The sequence below is a fragment of the Monodelphis domestica genome, chromosome 6 (assembly GCF_027887165.1).
Source record: "Monodelphis domestica isolate mMonDom1 chromosome 6, mMonDom1.pri, whole genome shotgun sequence".
Lineage (NCBI taxonomy): Eukaryota > Metazoa > Chordata > Mammalia > Didelphimorphia > Didelphidae > Monodelphis > Monodelphis domestica.
Window position 1 is genome coordinate 152,614,001 of NC_077232.1, and position 24,869 is coordinate 152,638,869.

Here is a 24,869-nt window from a genome sequence, read left to right on the forward strand (position 1 = left end):
GAATGTAGAAAGAAAATTCTAAAAAGGATGGATGATATCATGATATCTATTTTTTAAACTTAGAAGTATTTCATCCTGTTTTCAGAACTGAAAATCCATAAGTAATTTGTTGAATTCTGTGTGTATTAAGAAGAGGCCAAGAATAGAATTTGACATTACTTACTTGTGGTCCACTGTTCCATCAGATCAATGTGTTTATGTCTTTTTTTCAATGTTTTTCTTAGGTTAAAAAAATCAACAGGACCATAAAATGTGCTTTTTATTAAAAAAATAATTGTTCCTGACATATTTCTTTTTTAGGGGCTTTCCCCAAATATAGTAACATAGTAAAAAAATCAATAAAGAATATTCTTTTTATTTTTTTCTTTGAGAGAATTCACATTTCCACCCCTCAAATTAGCTCACTTGACTTTCAGCAACAAAATTGTTTTTAGTTCCTTCACCATGATATTGAAAATGTTTAGTTTAGAGAAAAGAATACTTGCAGAAGTGACATGATCATCATTTTAAATATTTGAAGAGCTGTCATATTCAAGTAAGTCTAAGCTCATCTTGCTGAGTCCTGGAGAGCAAAACCTTAGAGCAACCAGTTGTGTTACAGGGGAAAAGGCTTGGTTCAATATAAGGAAGAATTGAAATAAAAGGAGTGGGTTGTTTATGTAGTGTGAAGTTAAAAGATAATATATTTAGACTTGGAAGGGAATTTAAGATCTATTAATCTTAAAGTTCTCATTCTATATATAATATAGCACAGGCCCAGATAAGTTGTGACCCGTTCAGAGTCAAACAATTAATAAATAAAGTTGTTAATGGAGTTTTTCAAGCAGAGTTAAATGACCGGCCACGGATCAGGAATAGTCATGGGCTTTCTCAAATGAACAAGAGATTTTATTATATAGTTTCAAAGTTTCCTTCCAATTCTAGAATTCTATGAGTATATTATTCCACAGTTTTGTAAATCATATTCAAAAGAGTTCACTAACTAATTTAATATGACCTTATTTATCAAGTGAAAAAAAGTGTTTGCTCTTTTGGCGTAAAGGTGACTTTTAAATCCAGCACAAAGATAAGGAAAAAAAATACAAAAAATGCAGTCCAGGGTATGAAATTTCCTTTCCCTAATTAAGCATTTAATAGAATCATGAGTTTGGCTTTTTTTACTGTTTACACAGAATGTCAACATGATACACTGCTGAGGTTCTGCATATCCTTTGAGGAGCTAAATCCCAGGTTGCTGAGAGAGCCAGTTCTGCTACAAGCATTATCTTAATACATTTGCTTCTTTTTATTATTATTATATTGGTCATCATAAATGATATCTGTGATCCTACTGATGAAATGAAATTGTATCAGAAGGAGCAGCTGCCAAAAAGGGAAATAATTTGCATTTCCATTAATGTTTTAGAGACAATCTTGACTTTCTTAGCAGAGCTTTAAGTGTTCCTGAGTTTCTCTGATTCCTTAATTTTATGTGCATTTATTTTCCAGAGTGAAATATCCAGTCCTTCTCCATTTCCCTTTGAGGTTTAAATGTCACACACTGTCACATATTCAAATTCAAATCAGAAGTGAGACTTTTTTTCGCTATTAATAGTCTACCTCTGGTAGAATTTGGTACATTTTTAATGGTGGTGATTATTTAAACTTGAATGAATTGCTTAGCCATTCTGTCCTTTGGTTTGGTGGATTATAAACCAGATTGACTTGGTAAGACAAGCTTTGTAAAATATTAGCATGGCTTAGGGTTGCATTCCACCCTAAATAAAAATATGTCAAAATAGTCTGACATTGCAAAGCGATGTGCAGGTTATACTACAAAGCAGTCACGGAAAAGAAAAACTAAAATTAAAAAAAAAAAGCCCTGCAGCAATAGCTCCAATTATATGTTCCTTCAGAACTGATCATAACAATGGAATTCACATCTATGCCTCTTGATTGGTAAAATGTCTGTCCATTTCCAGTTTTCCTTCTGAACAATAAGATATACAGAAAAAATGTTTAACACGTGGTCCTCAACATCTGTACATGAACATAGACTAAAGTGCCTATAAATTCCTTGACAAACATTTTGAATATCTTACTACCAATGCACTCCGGGCTGTTTTATAAAACACAACCAAATAAATCCCAGGACTATACCATGTATCCAGTAAGCACTGAATAATTAGCAACAAATGGACAATGACTGACTGGGCACAACCAAGGAAGAACTTTTGTTTTCCTAATTTTCAATATACTCCAATTTTCACTTGGGACTTTTTGCAGCATATTTTCTGGAAATGTCACTGTAACAAGCACCTTTAAATGAAATATGGCCAAAATGACTAGGAGATACACATTCATATTGTGCTATATATTATTAGATAAATTCCACAGTGGGGAACCAAAAGAGGAATAATGAAACAGAGAGCCTGAACACTATAATCTCAACCTTTTATGATTAATGGTAACATTCTGTGCAAGATAATAGGCTAGACGTAAAATATTGTTCACTGAAAGAATTACATTACTTCCTCAAAATGTGCTCGGTTCCTGGGGTTATGCTACCAATTGGTTCACTTAAAGGACTCTTTCATTTGTTTGTTTGGTTTGACTTGGATTTTTCTCTCCTTCTTCCTCGGGGTAGATATTCCTTACCAGTTTCATGAGAAGTTGAAGGTAATATAGACTGCTTTTTTGAAATTTATCATTCTGTAGATGACAAGGTTAACTATCAGAATTTAATAGTTGATGTACTGTTAAGGAGAAGTCTGTTTATCCAAATTTTCTTTTCTTTGAGAGTCAAGAGAACCTCATTTATCTTTGATAGAGAGTGGAATTTGGGCTATGATTTCATAAACATAAGGAATTCCTGGGCAAGGAAATTTCTGCTAATATAGGTTAGCACATTCTCTGCAACTTAGTGTCTTAAAGCATTACTTATGAGTCTGGGACCTTAAGTCATTTTGCAAAGGAGTCCCTAATCAATAGGTATCAGAGGCAGAACTTGAACCCAGATCTTCTTGGCTTCAAGACTAGCTCCCCATTCATGATCCCAAAGTCCTTCTCATTAGAGATCCACAGAAGTTGATATTGAAAATTAAAGGGACTTCTGAAAAATAAAATAATAGGATTTTAAGTTTTGAAAGACCTCTTTGTGTATCTAATCCAAAATATAACTGAATATGAATCCTTTCTAAAATTCTTTAAAAGAGATCACTCACACATTAAGATATTTAATGATAAAGAATGCATTACACATAGAGAGAAACCTATTGCATTTTGGAGTAGATATCTTCATTATGGAATTTTACCTTACATCATATCTGAATTATTTTCTGCAACTTCTACCCCTCTCTTCCAGTTCTTCCTTCTAGGAAAAAAGCAAAATTTTCACTTTGAAGATGGAGGATAATCTTTACTTCATAACCCTCCAACTCTAAAATAAATATTCTTCAGTTTTTGTTTGTAATATTTATTTCACTGGGTGAATTCACTTTCTAGTTTAATGTAGTTGCAAGTAGAATTGTAATACAAACCATTGATGAGTTTTTAGTTTTAATTGAAGGGGAAAGAGATTGTAGATAGAAGGTCATTATCATGACAAATTAAATAAGCCATTGTTGTAAACTTCATCATTTTGTAGAGTATCATATATAATGATTATATATAATAATTATATTTTAGGGTATTACAAAATTAAAATATTTGACCTTCAAAATTTGTGAAAGAAAATTTAGAGAATGAGGCACAAGGAGTTGTGAAGTACAATGCTTAGGAATTTAATTTAGATCATAATGGTAATGATGAAAACTCTAGGGACCTTGCATTATGAATTATAAGTGGGAAGCAATTAAATGAAGACACTGAGTGGGGATAAAGAGCTCTCCCCCTCCTTTTCAGGTGATTTTTTAGAAAAGAGTATGATTGATTTCTTTTTAATGCAAGTTGAGAATATTTTCACTCTTCAAGTTCAAACACAGGGAGACTCTCACTAATTGACTGACATGTCTGGTCTGTGAAGCCCAGTTCTGGGGCACACATGCTATAATTCTACCTCAGAGTCCCCAGCATGTGCATTTGTGGAAAACTCTGATGTTGTAGGCATTCACTGACAGATTCTATTAACTTTCCTCCACTCTGAAATTGCAATATACAAAGGGAGAAATTCAATGCTTTCCTCCCTGCTAGTGAAAGCATCTTATTGGACTTTGCTATTTAAAGTTCCCAGAAGAGGAGTTGGCCTCTCATTTCCACAAGTTTCACAAAGCTTGGGGATACTTGTTTTGAAAGAACAAATAACCTGTCAACAAGCCTTGTATCATATAGCTCACTCCTATCATGAACAGATTCTAGCAAGATCATATCCCCTTTCCCAAGGGAGTTGACTATGTGGCATGGGATATTCTTAAGCTTAAAGATTTGTCTTTTTCAATGAAATGCTCTCTAGCTAACCTGACTCCACCCTCCAAGATGTCCTGCCATGACAGCAACTCTTTTGGTTAAAATATCAAGGCAGCCAACAGCCCTAGATAGGAGCATCCCTCAAGGGAACCTGCAGAGCACTAACTCTACCTTACCCCATGCTATAAATCCTGCAGCTCTGCTATCTCAGCCTTGAGTTGTTTTTCTTGGGCATTATAGAGTTTAGCCTCACGGTAAAGATTTAGATGTATGAAACCTGCCACAATAAATTATAAAACTCTTACTTGGCCCCAAGGGCTATTGGTCTCTTCCTACCATTGGCCTCTAAAGAGTTAGTAGGCAATAATCTACTCCATCACTACAGGGACAAGTAGTTTAACAGATTAAAACCATAACTGCCTTTTTTTAAGTCTATGTCCATTGATGGGGGAGGGAGGAAAAGAAGTCATAAATATAAAGATTTTGGTTTTTTTCTTCTGCTTCAGTCAGTTTTACTTATCCACAGTATCAGAAAACAAATGATCCTCAAGGTGCATGTCAATTATTAGCCATTCACTCCCTTTGAATACTACCTTTTCTTCAGTCTATTTAAGAAGAATCTTAGGCATTAGCATTTTTTCTTCTTGCTTGTACTCTTCCTTAATATTTATGGAGGTTGGTATTTTGTTTCTTCTACAACTTTATAGTCAGGCATGGGGCCTGATGGAATTTTGGAAATCACTAAATATCTATTTTAATTATAATGTTTAATGACTATTACATATGAAGATTTTTTAATAATTCACTATTTGTTTAAACTATTCTACTTGAGCATTAGGACTTCTGCATCTCCATTTAAAACAAAAGTAGTGTAATAAATTGTACAATCCCCATAATGAGCTTTCAATCTAACCTGCCTGAAACATCTACAGAAGATGAATTAACTGCCAAGAAGTATGACATTGGTTCTGACTGTAATAGGAGATCAGATGAGAGAGAATTTATTGGGAAATATTGCTTGGCAGAATTGTTATGGGTTTATTTCATTTGGTTGCATTTGGATTTTTTTGTATTATGTGAGATTTTATTAGGTGGGAAAGAAGCTTTTTTTTTCAGCAAAAGTACAACAGAAGTAAAAAATCATGTCATTTATGCAAGAAAGTCTGATAGTAGAGGTACAAACATTGTTAATTAGTGGAAAATAAATTTAAATAAATTGTAGCTACAGTTTCTGGTAGGTATATATATATATATATATATATATATTGATGAGGTATAATAATGTGGAAATAGTAATTAAGAAAGATAACCTTAGTAGTAGCATGCATCAAGAATTAATAAAGGAAAAGTCGGAAAATAAGGATGAGAAAAAGGGAAATGATTACTACAATGTAAGTCAAAAGTGATGATGTTTGGACTATGTAGCAATGGGAATACAGAAAAAATGCAAAAAGTTTTGAGAGACATGTAAAAGGTAAGATGCCAAGGTGCCATTACAGATTGGATATAGAGGTTCACTTTTTTCCCATTGTGTCACATCTTTCAATACTACCAGGTCTTGAAAGACTCTTTAATCACCAATGACTTCATATTCTGTACCATTTAGCTGCTTCTCTCTATCTGAATACAAAGCTTATAGGTTACAACAAGCTACTAAATAACATTAATTTTGGGGGGAAAATGAATCCTATAATGATTTTTTTCTTTCACCACAAAGGGACAGTTTAGACTTGGATAGTGCAGATTTGGGGGCAAGTGGATAGCTAACTATGCAATTCCCAAGCTATTCCATCCATGTCAGAAAACTCCAAGAAGCTCTTTACTTTCTTAAGTAGATGAGGGTGTGGAGCCCTAAAGGAGGGAAATCTGGTTATAAATTTATGAAATCAGAGAATGACCCACCCCCTCCAAACTACTACAGATTGTTCAAATGAGTGGGAATCCCCATGTTAGAATATTTTCTACATTCTGTGGCTCCATCCTTCCCACCCAACTGCATATGACCCTCCTCCCCAATTCTAGTTCATCTTAAATCATCTCATATTTCACTGGCCTGGCCTTTCCCCAATATTCAGTAAAGTTCCTTATAGCTGGAAGGAAGATTTGAACCCATCGAATCCAAACCCTTCATTTTAGCAGTGAGAAATTGAGCCTCAGAGGACCAGGCTTTGCCCGAGTTCACACAGACAGCCCTTCTCCTTATTTCAGTTCACATGGATCAGTCCAAGTCCTCTGCTTCTTCTCCAACCATTGCCCTTATAAAAGAGCCCCTAAAGGAGCTCCTCTCCTCAAAGACCTGCTAGATATTTATCTCCCTACCCACAGTTCTGGAATGTCTGCTTATTACTTAGGAGCCTCAATCTCCCCATCCTCTGGCGAGCAGCAGCTATCACAGGAGGAGCAAGAGGAAGGGAGGCAGTTCAGAAGGGAGCTGGCAAGCCTTTGGTGTTGCATGCCTGGGCTTTGTCATTCTGTGCAGGCTGAGAATAAACCATGGATAGAGTTTGGATGAGGAAATTTGGAAGAGCAACTTGAGGGAGTGGATAATGAAGGGTTTCCACAAGGATTTGGGGATTTAGGTGGAATAAAAGGTAGAGAGAGCAGATGCTGGGAAAGGAGGATCCTGGCAAGCCTCTGCTGTTCGCTTTGGGAAGAGGGACTGTGTAACGGAGTCTGCATTTTATTGTCCCTCTTACCTACCTGCCATGCTGATATGGGATGGGGAACAGGGCTTGAATTTTTTAAAAAAATCAAACCTGATTTTTTATACTTGTTTGTCAAATTTCTGCCAAGCATGAAAGTATTGACATTCAGCCTCTGGACAAAAGCTGGAGACAGAGTGGCCTGGCAACAAAATAATTAAAAATAAACTGAAAGAAATCAGCATCATGAGTGAGTCAGTGAGAAATAACAATACATACCACCTCTGCCTCCAATTTGGGACGTATCGGGTGAGCTGAGAGAGGCCGTTGCTTCTACAAAGCTAAGTCTGAATGGAATTTTATAACTTCATTTGGACCAAGAGTGGGGCATGAGTGCAAAGCCTCCTTTCAGATGCAGTGGGAACACCTAGAGAGGACATGCTGGCTCTGGAATACTCCTGTCACTTCCATCTGGGTCATTTCATCTGGGAGGATGCTTGAGAGCCATTTTCAGGGACCATGTTATCTATAATATAGACAATAGCTAATCTTTCCCCTGTTGGAAATAATGAATTCATAAATTCAGTGATTCTGGATGCAGGGCTCTTCAAATTCTCTAAAAAGTTTCCTCTAGGATCTTCTCTTAGAGGAAGTTAGAATAAAAGATAAACCATTTATTATTATTATTATTATTATTATTATTATTATTATTATTATATATTATTATCTGAGGCAGAAATACTTGTGTTTGAACCCTAACTCTGAACCTTACTCTCTGTTCTTTCCTGAGCAAGTTATTTAACTTTATTCAATGTTAATTTTGTCATGTGTGAAATATAATAATAATAATAAAATAGTCCATAAGGTTGTTATAAAGAGCAGTGAGATCACATATGCAAATCATGTGAAATACTTTAAAACTTTATATAAATGGAAACTAATAAATTAATAACTACAACTGATAAGAAAGAATGGAAGTAAAGTATATATTCTTGACTAGCTAAAAAGAAGCCTTATGATTTGGATATTCATACAAGCATCTTTGATAGAATCCTACTCAGTATTGGTGTATTTTTAAGATGAAAATGAGTGGTTTGATACTTTTGAGTACTGTTTATTTTTCACTCTCTAGTCTTCTTCATGCTGATGTACTTTTGGAATCCAGCCTTTATCTCCAAGGGGGCACCCTAAGCGACTCTGGGCTTCTAACTAAAAAGTATTTGCCATGTCTAACCTAAACTCATACCTACCATACTACTCACCAGCCACATTCAGGTTATGCTTCTTTGCATGAACCCTCATCTTCTTTTAATACTCTAGCTCTGAAAACATGAATCAAACCAAGACCTCCAAAAAACTTCACCACCACCCTTTTATAAGATAGTTAAATATAGACAGATAGATGAAAAATAGACAGAACAGAATATTCATCAATTACATATATGTACCAGGAACTCTCTTAACTCCTTGGAAGAAAAGAAAAACCAAAATAATACCAAATAAAACATGCAAGACAGTTCCTATGCTAAAAGACCAGATTGTCTAATGGGAAGACAAAATCTGAAGGAAAACGAGAAAGACACAAAGAATTTACCATCTACTAAAATAAGGTTAAGTGAATTAGAAGCTTGGCAAGATTAAGTGAAAATTTTACTTATGGTTCTCAGGGGTAGAGTCCAAGTTTCTGATGTTGTGATGTACAGTGAAGAAACACTGGTTTAAAGATGGTGGCTTTGTGCCTTTTCTTTATTTTTGTAAAATAAACTTAATGAGGAGGACTCTTTGCTCATATTTGTCTCTCCAGCAGTGGAATATGGTAATAATGTCATTCTTTTCCATTTTATAACTGATTCACTTCAACTGCTACGAAATTTTCTGAATTCAGGCAAAAAATGAACTTGAATCACTCTGTCATATGTTGACATGTCTTTAATGTGTAGTAAACTTTATTTGTTAATAACCAATTTTAACATGGTAAATTCTCCTGGAGACCATATTACATAGTGGATAGAGTTCGTCCCAGAGTTCAGAAGATATGACTTCAAATCCATTTCAACACATATGACCAAATCCCTTAACACTATTATAAAGAAATTGCTATCCAGGTCAAAAAAAAGGGGGGGGGACCTTTAAGTGTAGGTTCAATGTCTGTTCTTTGAATTCTGAAATAAACTATTAGAACATGATAAATATTCAAGGTACACAATTATGCCATGAGGTTCTTTCTCATTCTTCATGTACCATTTATTCTCAAATATAATTGATTCTTCTTTCTAAAAATTATTAAAACTATAATATCAATCTTAACTAAAATATGAGGATATCTACATTCTAAGTTTAAGAAAACATTTTTAAAAGTTTTGAAGAAAAAATATTTACAGTAAGATACAATTGCATAATATTCAATGTTGCAACTATACCTAATTAATAACAATCTAAATTAGTTGAATTTTTGTTTTACTTTTGGTTCCTTATACATATATTATCAAAATAGAAAGGCTGCTCTGATCCTAGTCTGAACAAAATAAAAAAAAAAAAAACTAGTATCCCACATTGGAGTTTTAGTGGATCTCTTAGAGACCTTCTACATTTGTCTTTAAATCATCAGACCTAGGTGCAACAGATTTTCTTTATTGAGAGCTACAGAACCTTTAATTTCTGTATGTTTTTTGGCTTTCACTAGTGGCCTGGCCTTTGAGATGCTCTCCTTTCTGTCTTCATTGTTTTGCCTGATTAAAACTTTCAGGATCATAAGATTTATATAACCAGAACAGTGTCTTTGACAATAACTTTTTTTAGTAAGGACAGAAAAAATTAATCTTCTACTATAAGATTCTAATGTATCCAAACTATTTTCTATTCATTAGACCAGTTAAAATTTTATCAGATATTTTCAGGTTTTTGTTTTCCTTTAAATTTAACTGAACTCTCAAAGGGGGGAAGCCATTTGCCCTTTCAGAAGGAAAAGCAGTGTCCTTAAAAGACATTACAACTTTTCTTGATCTCAGAAGTTAAATTAAATTTTGGATTGTATTTCCAAAAGTTTTCTTTAAATCTCTATAATTCCACAATCCTCTGTTTTTAAAGAAACTGTTAAAATAGTTTTAAATATTCATGCAATAGTCTTCCCAGGTAAAAATACTATTTTATTATTTCTACGAACCTTTTGATTATTCTTTAATTGAATCCATACATGACTGTGGATCTTAGAATTTATTTCTTAGTGAATAGACTGAACAAACAGTTACTTGATCATATCCTGAGATTTTTTTATTCCCTCAGATGAAAAATATAATTAAAATTCTAAAAATCCCAGTAGCTTAAAACTCTAGAAAGCAAAACTACCAAACTAAATAAATTTGTAAATAAAGGAAAATTTAAAGTAGTTGTGAGACTTAACAGAAAAACATTGTTAGCCTAGAATAAATAATACCAACTTTTAGATTTGAGAACCTTTTGAGACTCCAGGGAAATATCAAGCAATTTAATAGTTGTGATACCTGGTTTCATTTCATTCTTTTATTCTTTCAGTATTCACCTGTCAGATTGGAAAATGATGCTTCTTTCTTTGATGAAATCTCACGAGATAGAAAGAAAGAAGGCAGCATATGGAAATGGAGAGATGCCAGTAATGTCAGTTCTGTACAAAGATTCCCTCACCAGGGCTCTTCAGGAAGCCAGACAGAATCCAGGCATAGGAGAAAGACTAATGATAAGAGTGTTCAAAGAAGTGTATGGAGACAAGCAAGACAAAGTGTCCGCATGGGGCACAAAGATATAATAATGGGAAGATTCCATTTCAAATGTCTTAAATGAAGGAAAAATGAAGAAAAATAAGAAAGAAAAATGTTATTTTTTAAAATGTTCTATTAAATAAGAAACTTTAGGATTTTAATGAATGTGTTCTAGGCAGTTGGAAGAGTAGGGTAAAGAAATCTCTCCTGTAATCCAAATGTTAGTAAAAAAAATCCACTTAAGAGAATATTGTTAAAAAAAAAAACTGTCAGTTGTGTGTGTGTGTGTGTGCATATACACCCTTGTGTTGAGTTCCCCACCCCTTCAATACTTTTTGTTTACACATAAAAGTATCTGAATTGAGAGCAATGTGTTGGTAAAACAGTAAAATTGTTGTTATGCATAGGAGAAAAAAAGATATGGAACTGATCTGAAAGAGTAGAGAGAAAAGTGTAAACTAACTCAATGAACCATAGAAATAAAAGTATAAATGAATATCAGTAGCCACAAATGACAAAAGATAAAAAATAGATAAGATTTTCAGGAAAATAAATATTTTAAAATATTTATTGTATTTTCCAATTATATGTAAAAAACAATTAACATTTAAAAATAAATTTGAATTCCTTACTCCCTCTCCTCCTCCATTGAGAAGGAAAGCAATTTGATGGATGTTATATGTGTGCAGTCATGGAAAGCTTGTTTCCATATTTGTCACATCATGAAAAAAAATACAGATCCCATTCCCCCAAAAAACAAAAAGAAAAATAAAAGTATGTTTGATTCTGGTAACTTGCTTTTAGACTTCATCGGTTCTCTGAATATGGATGACATTTTTCATAAGTCCTTTGAAATGTCTTGATCATTATATTGCCGAGAACAGCCAAGTCATTCACAGCTGATGATTGTACAATATTACAGTTAATATGCACAATGTCCTCTTGATCTGCTCATTTCAATTTGTTTTAGTTCATTTAAGTATTTCCATGTATTTTTCTTGAGTCATCCTGCTCATTATTTTTTATATGATCGCAGTAATCATCGCAATCATATACCACAACTTGGCTAACCATTCTCTAATTGATGACTGTAGCCTTTCTTTGCCAGAATCTCCTTATTAACTGTTCACTCCCATTTTCTAGAACATCTATTTAATTTAGACACCATAGTTTATACATAGCAATACATTGAACTTTTAATATCTTAACATGCAATTAAATTAGTTAATGCCTGTCTCCTAGCATATTATAGTGGTCAAAGTACTACAATTGAAGTCAGAAGACCTATCTTTAATTTTATTTCTTAATAGTTATTTTTCAATAACTTCCTTGCAAGCCTGTGTGAATATGAACAAATCTCTCAGAGGCTCTGAACTCTAAGAAGATGCTAATTCTTGCAATTACTACCTAATAAAGCTATTGTGATGAAATTACCTTGTGAATTTTCAAAAAGGAGCTAAAATTGAGTTGTTATTCCTTATAATTTTCCTCAATTCCATCCTTTCATTTTCCTCTCATACAGAAAACTATATTTAAAGTGAAAAAAATTGTGAATATTGTTTTGTCCTCTGGACCATGGTGATTTAGGGACAAAAGTCTTATTTTGTTTTAATTTTCAAATTTACATGCAGATGACCAGTTATAAAATTGTGAATTATTAGAAAAACCATAAAAAATTTAAAAGAGGATATTTTTCAGGTTTTAAACATTTCTTTTCAGGATGAAGAAAGACAGCAATCTAATTTTTATGATCATATATGATGCTCTTTTGAATATGCATGCATACATTTATATTATAAAATATGTACTTCTTTGATTTTAAAGCCTTCATATGTGTGTATATGTGTTTGTGAAATATACATGGGATATAGATAGGGAATAGTGGAAAGAGAAAAACAGAATAGACATTGTGTGTACATATACATGCATGTGTACACGTGTATACGTATACTTGCTCAAGCAGTACATTTTAAAAGTTACAACTGACTTAAATTTTAAGTGTCACTCCCCACAGGTGTGCTACTTGTCTACTTACACCTTGCGTCAATGTCATAGCAATTGCTTTCTTAAATTCTAGACCTTAGTATTATGACAATCCTTTCTTCCCACGCTCTCTAAGTTACATTTAATTTTTCATACAGGTTGAAAAAGGTGGAAATATTACACTATTCTTTGTATGATATCTGTGGTATTTGGTGTTGAATATATTTCCATGGTAGATAATCTTTCTAATTAATATGTTTTATATATATATATATATATATATATATATATAATCTAGTCAAATTATATTAGCAAAATTGGAGTCTTGTGTTTGTCCACATAAAGGACACTGTCTAATAAAGGGGACTATCATTTCTGGAATGAGACCTATATATTATATATGCTACAAGGTAAGCACACATCTAATTTAATGCTAAGCCTAATAGAGGGGATAATCAAATGATTAATTTTTATTAATTAATTATTTTTCACATTTCATTCATTCCAATTTCAGTCCCCATCATCCCCTTTTCTTTTGTATGGAATTCAGACTAAGATGGAATTGTTTCTAGTTGAACTGTTCCTAAAACACCAAAAGAGTTACATTGCACATTATTTCCTTGTTTTCTTTTTTTAAAGAAAGCAAAAATTTTAATATTTTTATCTCCAGTTAAAACCAAACATGTCAAAAACTGAAGTAAAATGACATCCAAAATTTCTGTTTATGAAAATATCTTGAATATGTCCCCAGTTCAGCATAGATAAATGACTCCTCCCTCTGCTTTGCATCCCCCTCAAAACCCAAGAATTCACCATCACCACCACCACCCATTTCACCCCATCTCAATCCAATGAGTGATTCTTTGTTCATAACTCTTGGATTTCATCAAGTCTGTATTAAAACTCTTGCCTTCAGTCTCAGAATTAATGCTTTGTGATGGTCTCAGGTTTGAAGAGTGGTAAAGGATCTGCAATGGGAGTTAAAGTGACTTGCCGAGGGTTACACAGATAGGAAGTGTCTTTGACCAGGTTTGAATCCAAGATCTCTCCTTTCTGCACCTATCTTTCAATACACTGAGTAACCTATCTGCCCACTTACCAAGTCTTAAATCCATTAGTCATTTGGCATGGGACAAAGCCCTAATGCCTTATATTATATTATATTATATTATATTATATTATATTATATTATATTATATTATATTATATTATATTATATTATATTATATTATATTATATTATATTATATTATATTATATTATGTCATGTTATGTCACGTTATGTCATGTTATGTCATATCATACCATATCATACCATATCATATCATATCATATAGAACCTGAACTGACAGTCACATAGTTGGCATGCTTCCATGGCTCCCTATTGCTTGAAATATAAAATACAAACTCCTGCTTTGGATTTTAAGACCCGTCCCACTGTCTCTAACCTTCCTTTTGGGGCTATTTTATATCATCTGATCTCTGATACAATACATTGTACCCAAACTGACCTGCCTCTTCTTTCCTGTAGGTCCTATGTCTTTTTCCTGTCTGTGCCTGGAATACTGTCCCTTCCTTCCTCTGCCTTTTGGAACCCCTAGATCCCTTTGCAGTTAAACTCAATGGCCACTTCCTTCAAGGAACCTATCCTTATTTTCTCACTTATTTAGTACCTGTCCCATTCATTTAATATTCATTTTGCATCTCTTCTGTATTTACTTCTCTCCAAACATGTTCACAATAAAATAAAATTTCTTTGGGGTCTTGACTGTCTCCCTTTAATATTGATATCTCCTGCACTGATGAATAAATAAATGCTTACATCATGTTTGTTAGTTATTTCTCTGCCTATGGTACACCCCCTTTATTATTATTATCATTATTATTATTATTATTATTATTATATGCTTTTGTACACATTATCAGTCCTATTTATATTTTTTTTTTGCTACTTGACTAATATTCCTAAAATGTTCTCATTATATGATCACCTATGTTGTAATATGAAGTAGCTCAGTAATATTAGTGATAAAATGAAAATTTCTCATTCTAGCATTCAGTCTTCCATCTTCTGCTCCCAACACACCTGCACGACTTCACTTTTCACTACAATGAACTAAACCAATATATAATACTCAACTTGGAGGAATAAAATTTTCTGTCATTTCTCTCATCCCTATTTTTTCAGGCCTTTCTCTTTCTTCTTTCTGTCTTTGTCATCAGTGCCATTATATTCACCCCCACGGTTTCCTGAAACCTATGATGGACTCCATCTTAATTGATCAGCTACAACCCAGTTCTCCTTTTCTTCTAAGTGGTCCCTTTCTACCCCCTCATTGAAAGAGCTAAGAAGAGTTGGGGTGAGGGAATCATCTGATAAATTACAAACTCTATCCTGAGAATATTTGGATTTTAAAAAATAGAAGTTGGTAGAGAGCATTATTTTAATATAAAGTTGATATCTAATGACAGAAGATCATGTGCTTCAAAAAAATGTTCTTTTTAGACTTTCAAAAGAAGTTTAAGCATGTCGTGTACATTTTGAATTCTTTTGAAAGACTGAAATAAACTTCTCCTTAGTTCCTTAAATTTACACATGAATATATTATATGAATTTACATATACATGTATACCTCTCATATGTGTGTTTGCATATACCCATCATTAATGATATCTTCTATTATGGCACATATAAATAGAAGAAATAAGTATTAATTAAATAAATTAAATATCATGAAACTTTTTGAGTGAGTGCAAAATGTTGAATTCAAGTTCATAATAGCATAGACTGAGATTTGAAAAAGGCTTTTGAGGCTAGCTAGCTTCTCCTACTTACTTATTTTATAATGAGAAAAATGAAGATGAAAGAGGTTAAATTACTTGCACAATGTTAAAACTAGTAGTGACTGAACCAGATTTATTATCTCAGATCATCTATAATAAATCTGTGCCTCTTTCCATTGTGCTGAAATGCCCCACCTTAGAGTTGTCTAAGGTCATGTGCATAATTGGGGTCATAGTATAGTATTATATTTGTTCTACTTTTCTCTGTTCTTCTTAACCCTGGTATTTTCTCCATCATCTCCGCTAATAAATATTTCCTTTAAAATCCAAACTCTCTAATCAGCCCTAAAAAAATGTTACTTATGGATAATTTCACTGCATATTCTTCTCATTTTCTCAGTATCCAAGAACATAGTCTCTACCATATTGTCATATACCTGCTTATATCTTGCCATTAATTTTTCTGTAATATGTGTATATATGTATATGTATATGTATAAAGTCACAATACATATATATATGCAAATGTATATTTTCCCTTATCTCCCTTTTTAGAATATATATTGCTTCAGGGAAGAAAGTGAACTAATTCATTACAATTCGACAAATCCCCACTATGTACAAGGCATTCACCATCAGACTTTTGAGTTCAGAGTTTAGTGGAAAAATGAAGCCTTCAATACATGAAAAGGTATGTGAAATGTGGAAAAGATGATAATCTTATAATCTAGAGCACTCTCAAGTTGCTTAAAGATTGATTGTAATTTGCAAGAATATATTTCCTATCAGTATCACTCAACAAAAACTGTGCGATAAAAAACAGAAATAGTAGATTTCCTTTCATTGTGCTTAAATAATTGAGAAATGAAAAATTATTACAGTAGGAGAAAAATTCAGGCTAAGTATACTTAAAGGTAATATACTCAAGTGAGTCTCAGACTATATCTGGAATTGAACTTGGATCTTAATTCCAGTGGACCTCACCACTTGTGTACTTTGGAAATCATATGGTCCTTGGGGCTATTGCCAGCAATATTTGTCTAAAGAATTAAAGGATTTTTGTGCTTTGTGCTTATGAAAAAATATGTTCATTGGCCACAGAGGAGGAGCTTTTGCTGAACAAGTAGAAGTATGAAAAAAAATCACTCTGTCCTTGGCTCTCTTTTCCTTCTACTCTACTATGTGGCAAATAACTCTCAGTGCATTTCTTATGGAGGGGTGCTAAAAGAATGGTAGCTTTTCTGATACCTAAGAGATTAGCTACTGACTAGGAGACTTTACAAAGGGTTCAACAAGGTAAGCTTGAATCTGGGTCTTGAGACAAAATCCCTCTCAAAATCAATGAGTCCAGCATTGGAAGCATTTTTTCCCCAAAATTACTGGCATTTTATTTGCCTGTCTTATTGCTTGAAATGGATTGTCTTCTTTTACTAAAATGTAATCTTGAATCTGCATCCCCAGGGCCTAGTACAGTGCTTGGTACATAGTAAACACTTAATAAATGTGTGCTCATTCTTTCTCTCTCTCTCTCTCTCTCTCTCTCTCTCTCTCTCTCTCTCTCTCTCTCTCTCTCTCTCTCTCTCTCTCTCTCTCTCTCTCTCTCCTCTCTCTCTCTGTATTTGTCTCTCTCCTTGTCTCTCTCTCTCTCTTTTCTTTTTGCACAAAGACATTGTGCAAAGAAAGCAACGATTAAGTACACTTTGGGGAAAAAGGTGATAATCCACATTGTTATAGAAGATCAGTTTGTTAAAAGATGCCATCTATTTCACTATATAGATTGCAATATTCAATAGCATTTTCAGCCAAACTTTTTAAAACCAAGAGCCAAGAAAAGAAGCAAAGTTTACAGTTGACATAAATTTGATACAATTCAAAAAGCATTTTTTTCAGAAATTATTGAGCACAAAGTGGAAAAATGTATATGAGGTCAGTATGAAACCTGACTATTGTATATTTATCAGCTATTAAATAGAGCTGCATATGTATCACTGTGTAAAAAAATAATACAGAATGAATAAAAATCATTAAAATTGCCTGATGAGAAATAAAAGAACCTTTGGCCTTTAATGACTACTCCTGATTATCACTGCTACAAAGGACACATTTTTCATCTTTCTAATGCTACATTAAAGCATCTTATCATTCGATAAAATCGAGCACATCCAAACCATTATGAGATTAAACCTAAACCATAGAAATATACTGTTACTTCACATATTTTCCAACAAAATCTTATTTTTTATTCAATCTTAGAGTCCCATTTGGTCACAATATTTTATAAATTGTTGCATTTTTAAAATTTTCATGTTTTACACCATGATATCAGATGTTTGTCTGGCACTGTCCCAAAGCTAGCAGCCCTAAATTCTGCAGGTCCTGGGACAATTGTATGGAGCTGATGGGTATTGAGGGAAGACTATCCTAAGGTGAAGACAATCACCAACCAAAAGAAAAGCCAAATCCCTGGACTGACTAGACAGGATATTTTCTTTAGGAGGAGATTTGGGGCTAAGGTAAAAGAGAATTGGGACTATTCAGCAATCCTGCAGGTTGCTTCATGTTCTAAAATAATTTAAGTATGAACGTCTCAGGAAAATTTAATAATAGCTATAGATTATTACTAAATCCTATTTTAAAGTTGCTTTGCTTTCTTCTATGCATTTTTGAGTCTGTTTTATTGGAATTTATTTTCTTCATAGAAAAAAAGAACATTTGATTTATATTGCATATTATGAAACTTTCTACTTCTTCCTTTTTTGTTGAGGTTTTAGTCCTACCCCAAATTTTACATAAATAATACTTATAGTAGTCTTATTAAAGGTAGAAATTTAGGGAAAGTCCAACACCTTTCATCAGACCAGATTCCTACTATAATGAACCTTTTTCATAGTCCTTGCCAAAACCAGAGGGAAATAATCCCTCAAAGATTGAGAATGAGGGCGAAGTGATTCATTCAAAAGCTAGGGCATCACAACAGTTATATTTGTTAGATATTAAAAATATATAATTGTATATCATGTCAAGAAACATTTTATACATAGTGTAAAATCTTTTGGGGTTAAATATAAATTTAGAATACCTATTTATAAGGTCAGGAAGAATAATCCATCAAAATATATATTTTACAGCTCATGCAGATTCCATTAAAATTGTTAAGCTAGCAAGGATAGAAATGGAAATAATTATTATAAAATTAATAAATATAACAAAATTATTAAACAATTATCTATCAGGATAAAAGAGATAATTTGCTTTCCAAATAACTAAACACTCAAACAAAAACTTACATGCTTTATGAAATTTATGTTTAACGTCACGGAGTGTAGATGTTGGAGTCACCTAAAAGTTTGGAAAAAGAGGAAAAATAATTTTAGTAAATTGTTTTGCCATTTGGTGGCTTGTACATGAATGACTGTTATTTTAGTGACTTCAAAACTAGGACAACATTAGTGTTTCATAGTTTTTGTTTTGGTCTGCTTGCAGGGATATAGGCAGAGACATGCTAAAACAACCACTTCCCTCTAATTCAAGACCATATTAGATCAAAGCATACTGCCTTCTTTAGAACGTGGCATCTCTCAATCTCACTATTATTTAGTATAAACTGCTTACTATAGTATGACCTCTAGAAGTCATTTTATATATTTCATCTACACACAAAGTTGCAATAATGGCTTATTTTCAAGATGTGCAAGACAAAAGGCAGATCTGAATCTTAGCTAATGCTACAAAAAAACTGATTGTGCAGAAGTATAGTGACTATGGATGAATAGGATGTATATTTCCATAAATTGCTGTGTGATTAGGAACAAGTTATCCAGATAATTATATTTTCCTTTCTATTCTATACGGTGTGCATAATGATCATCCAGTAGATACATCCAAAAGGAAATATCTATTACTAGTATAATGTTGGATTTTGGTTCCTTGGAAGAAGGATGATTCAATCAATCATTATTAGAGAGCCTAGCTATTTTCAATATCATTTCTCTTGAGCCTTAGATGAAGATGATTTGTTTGTTTACCACAGCCCTTCAATTAATAGAAAATGAATAAGAGAACAAATTTGATACAACATAAAATAGGCTACATGTTTGAGTTTTAACCTACTTTAACTTTTACCAACATTTTAAAAAATAGATTACATCATAATCTTTTATTTCTACAGAATAATTTGGATGAAGGAAATATATTTCATTCAGCAACTTTTACCTAGTTTCTCTGGGATATATAGATTAGCTGATGAATGGTTAATGAGAATAATTTGAAGTGATGAATTAGGTGAAAACAATATGAAACTCCTATTAGTATATTTTTCTAGAAATGTCACATTGAATCAATAACTCATAAATCTTTGACCATTCAAATTGTTCTAAAACTGAATACTATTTTTCCTATGAAAATAAAGTTGGGTTAAAATGAGTATATTCTTGTGGAACTTTAATGTGTTTAAAGTAACTAATATAATTGTAAATATCAAATCGTAGCAGTTTAAGTATATTAGTTACTTAAAACACTGCCAACAGACTACACTATTTATTTAACTTATATTTTTTTAAGAAATGTAAACTATATACTATAGAGTGGAATTTTTAACTATTTCTGATTTTTTCCTCTATTGTTAGCAAGGACTTGAATTGAAATCTAAAAATCTTATCAAGTAGGGAGAAATGAGATATTCACCTAATATTTAAGTCTTCTAAGAGAAAAAGTACTAAGAATTATTTCTAAGGATGGTATTTATTCATAAACCTATGTCCAGCAGATTTAAAATAATTAGTGTATAAACTGAACTATTTGGGGCATTTCACTTAAGATTTCCATTTTAAAGTCACCTCACCAATAAATAACTATCCTTTATTCTTTCTGAATAGTTTTGATAATCTGAAGGGAAGTCCTAAGTGCCTGGTGTCTAAATCTGAAAATTTCCCCCAGAAACTTACAACTTCCCAGATTATCAGAATAGAATGATTTGACAGTTTCTCAATTGAACTGGTAACACATACCCCCCCCACACACACACATACACATACACACATCTATACATACATAAAACTACATCCTTCTGATTTTATAGAATTTATTGCTTCTTTTAAACAGTGGATACAGTAAGATTAAAAATTATTATCCAAATACTCTAAGTATTATATTTTATAAAGTTTAATAGGGAAAGGGATGCTGGGAGATGAAGTCCAAGGATACAAAATTTCTATTTACACAATACTAATCCTAGAAAATCTAGGATGTCTTTGATTTTTCAATCTTATTTTCCTTAAAACTACTTGATGTCCATTATTTTTACTCTTTTATATATTTTATACATTTTTGAATTGTTAGAGATGATTTGAAAGATGAACTTGGATAAACAAAAACATTTTTACATTGTTCAATTAGTATTTCTAAACATTACTCTACTCCCACCCAGCTCCATACACAAATCATAAAACTAAAAAATTATGGAAATGAGAGGAAACATGGAGTCCAGTCCATTTAAGCCATCTAATTTAAAATATCTATATATGTGTGTGTTTGTGATATGTAGGGAAAGTATGGCACAGCAAAATTGAAATCACTTCTAATTTGAGTAGCTAATCTCATGTTAATAGAGGATGTGTTGAATTGTCAAAATAAGTAGGTCATCAACACTTTGGAAGGAGAGGTCATACTGAAGCCATTAGAGAGTTGTGGTAAAAATGTAGAATATGACTCAACTGAAATAAACTAAAGGCTACGTTATTCTCAAAGCCATTTTTGTTTTTCCAAAAGGGAGTCTTTTAAGGAGGTAGCATGGTACAGGGGGACAGAATTCCTCTTGGGGAGTCAAAAAACTTGTGTTCCAATCATGAACCTGCCAGTTATGACTTTGTGACCTTGAGCGAGTCATTCTAATGGGGTCAGGGCTTGTGTAAATGAGCTGGAAGTCTAGCTTATAGGAAAATAGGACAAAAACTCTGAAAAGAGTGTGGATTGGTTCCAATGTCAGACTTCCTTGGGTCCACAGGAGATGATGGTGGAGGAAGCATGATTTGAAATTGATGGCAGGTCTAGTTCAAATGCCTCCTATTTCATGAAGCATTCTCTAATTCCTCCAGGATAAAGTGATTGCTCTCGATTTTCAGGATAAAGTGATTACTCTCCATTTTCATTCATGTAAGATTTTACCAATGACATGTCTGATCTTTGTCAGACCCTACTTTGTACTGCCAATATAGGTGTCTCCTTCCCTTCTCTCTTCTTGGAGTCTAAACTCACAAAGGACATTGCCCCTGCCCCATCATCACCATCACGTGTTTGTTGACTTACTGACAGAGCATTGACGAGATCCTGGAACTTGGACCATCCTTGTCCCCCACCCAGACACTTAAAACGTTTGACATTTCAACATTCTCCCGGCACCTCTTCCTAATGCTTGCTTTGTGTCAGAGCGTGTCGCCTCACGGAAGCCAGAGGGTGTCATTCCTTTTAGCCCTGGCTGTCAGCTCTAGGGAATGCTTGACATTTACAGCTGTGGATCAGAAGTGCAGAGCAAGTTTTCACCTCCAAAGGAGAGCGCTGTCACCTAGATCGGATTGGACTTGGTCCACTCTCAACTGAGCAGTCACTCCTGGGCTTCCTATCAAGTCATTCTGTTTTTAGTGCGGGACATCTTTCGGTCTCTTATTCATCTGTGCCTAATGAAGCTTGATCCTGTCACACAATTATAAAGATCTACACTATAATCCAGGAAGGTTTAGCAGAGTTAATTAACAAGTATACATGTGTAACAGATATCTCTATTTACATATAGATGTGTGTATACATATATATGTATATGAATGTGTGTCTAGCTACACTTTTTAAAGCATATATTTATTTTATATCCAATATAATATGGAACATATTATATATTATTTGTTAGAATAACAAATAATAAATTATAATAAATAAGCTTATCCAGGAGAAACAAAATCTCACATTAGTTATGATATACTGGCAAAAATAGAGAAGTTAGGAAGAAGAGAAGGCTTAAGGTGAAAGATAGTTTTGTTTTATTTATGGCTATTTTGATATCACTGAAGGCTATTCTGCTAAATATATCAGTCTATAAGGAATTATGTAACAAAATCTATATTTTAAGTGAGTAATGACAAAAATTAAGGAGAAATGAATATCTGCTGGTAGTATAATGACTTGGGAAACCAAAAAATAATATTGTCTACATTGTGTTGTATTTTAATTTATTTGGTTAAACATTTCAAAATTCCTTAAAAAAAAAAAACCTTACCTTCCATCTTGGAATCAGTTCTAAGTACTTGTTCCAAGGCAGTAGAATGGTAAGGGCTAGGAAGTTGGGGTAAAGTGATTTGACCCAGGGTCACACAGTTAAAACTTGTCTGAGGCCAATTTTGAGCCAAGGACTTCCCATCCTATGCTTGATTCTCTGTCCATGGAGGCAACTAGCTGCCCCCACAATTATATTTTAATCTTGTTCCAGTCACAATGGGGAGTTTTTACTGTGTAATGATGTATTTGACACCTATGGAGCAATTAGGAATATTTATCTTAGAGAAGAAAAAGAAATGAGAGTTGGAATCAAATATTTTAAGGGCTACCCTATGGAAGACATATTGCATTGATATGCTTTGTTAATCTTTAAGGGTAATGACCGATGGTTAAAAGTTGCAGAGAGGCAAATTTAGGTTTGTTCTAAGGGAAACTCCATAAAATTAGAAATGTACAAAAGAAAAATGTGTTTTTCTTATGACTGATTTTCTTTGATTTCCTTCATGGGAGGTCTTCAGCAAAAGCTAGATTGTTTCTTTTGTTTGTGGTAGAAGACATTCTTGTTCAGAGCTAAATAGTACAATGAATTTTACGAATGAATTAAATGTTTTTGTGGATCTTTTTAACTCCAAAACTCTCTATACTTTTGAAAAAAAGTGACTTTTCCTCTTTTATTATAAAAAAATTAATATGCTTGGCTCTAAAACTACAATCATCTCTTTCTGTCTCTGTCCCTCCCTCTCCATTCATTACTAAATAGTTTGGTTTTTTTTTCTCTACTCAAAATCCACTCACAATTTGGTCTGTAAGATGATCAGGGATTGTGCCATAAGAACAAAGCTCTATACTTTGAACACAAGAGGAACAGGTAAGAAAAAAAAAACATACACACACACAACTTGCTATGGACTGAACTGAGCTAGCCTGCATGCCGGGAAAGAGTCTGGCCCAGAGCAAATCTTGTTTACTTGGAGCAGGAGACAGTTGTAGGCCTTTTCATTCACAGCCTTTCTCATGTGCTTAGAATTGGTCACTACCACCTGAAAAACCTACTTTTAGGGAAGGATTTTCAAGCTTCTGAATCATCCTTTTCAAAGGGTTCTTCAGTCAATGCCAATATATAATCCTTGATGCAGGTCTAATGTAGGTCTGGGGAGTGTTATGGAAGATTAGTAGCTTTGATGTGAGGGCTTGAGGAACCCTAATCAGAGCTTTTGTATCTAGCTGCCACCCAGATCTCACACGTGGCTCCAAGAAACTGGATGGGGGGACAAACCAGGCTGAGCACACCCAACAGTCCTTGATCCCATCAGAGAAGTAGGGAAGTCTCTACCCCAGGCTTTCTCTGGCCAGAAGGACAGGTGAGAACCATTTGTTCCAGCAGCCATGAGGATGAAGGAAGCAGGTGTTGTGGAGTGCTAAGAATGTAGTGAAACATTAAAGAAGCATCTGAGCCACAAACAGTTGTCTTGACTTTTGTCTTGGCACTGAAATTGAATGACTCTTTTAGAGAGAGTGGGGGTGATGACGTTGTCCCACTCTGCCTCAATTAAATCTAACTTATGCACAAGTCAAAAGACATCACCCAGGGATGCCATTTTAGTCCTCTTGGGATACAAAGGACAAAAACCAACACAGATCCTCAAGGGCAATGAGTATGATGGTGTCTGCTGTGTGTGAAGATTAAATTAACTCCCCTGCCCATTTTTAGATTTAATCACCAAAAGTGTAAAAACCCTACTTAAAGTTGGGTGGAGAGAGCTGCCCTTTTTTAAATTCAATCACCAAAAGTGTAAACATCCCACTTAATCTTCTGTAATTTATAGATGTAAAAGTGGAGGAAGGCACAGGAAGTGACACAAAAGAAAGTGTATTTGAAAAGGAGTTACAACTTCCTGTGGACACTTCTGGGAAGTCTTGAGTTCTTTGTGCTTGGGACTTCTAACTGCTCTCTTCTGCTGTTCTGAGTTCATGTTGGAGGCTGGTAAAGATTGTGCTGACTGGACCTGAGATCTGTACTTGGTGAGACTATTCTTGAATCTCTCCCTTTGGACTGACATGTGATGAGTGAAAGAGCTGAC

At 33.6% G+C, this 24,869-nt stretch overlaps 1 protein-coding gene across 1 annotated transcript in view; it reads right to left on the reverse strand.

Annotated features, from left to right (window-relative positions):
• The window catches only part of TECRL (trans-2,3-enoyl-CoA reductase like), a 143,709-nt gene that overhangs the window by 80,083 nt on the left and 38,757 nt on the right, over positions 1-24,869 (reverse strand). Inside the window, exon 2 of the mRNA XM_001368254.5 lies at positions 18,813-18,864. Within this exon, the coding sequence (XP_001368291.2) occupies positions 18,813-18,864 (52 nt within the window). The remainder of the gene's footprint in view (positions 1-18,812; positions 18,865-24,869) is intronic.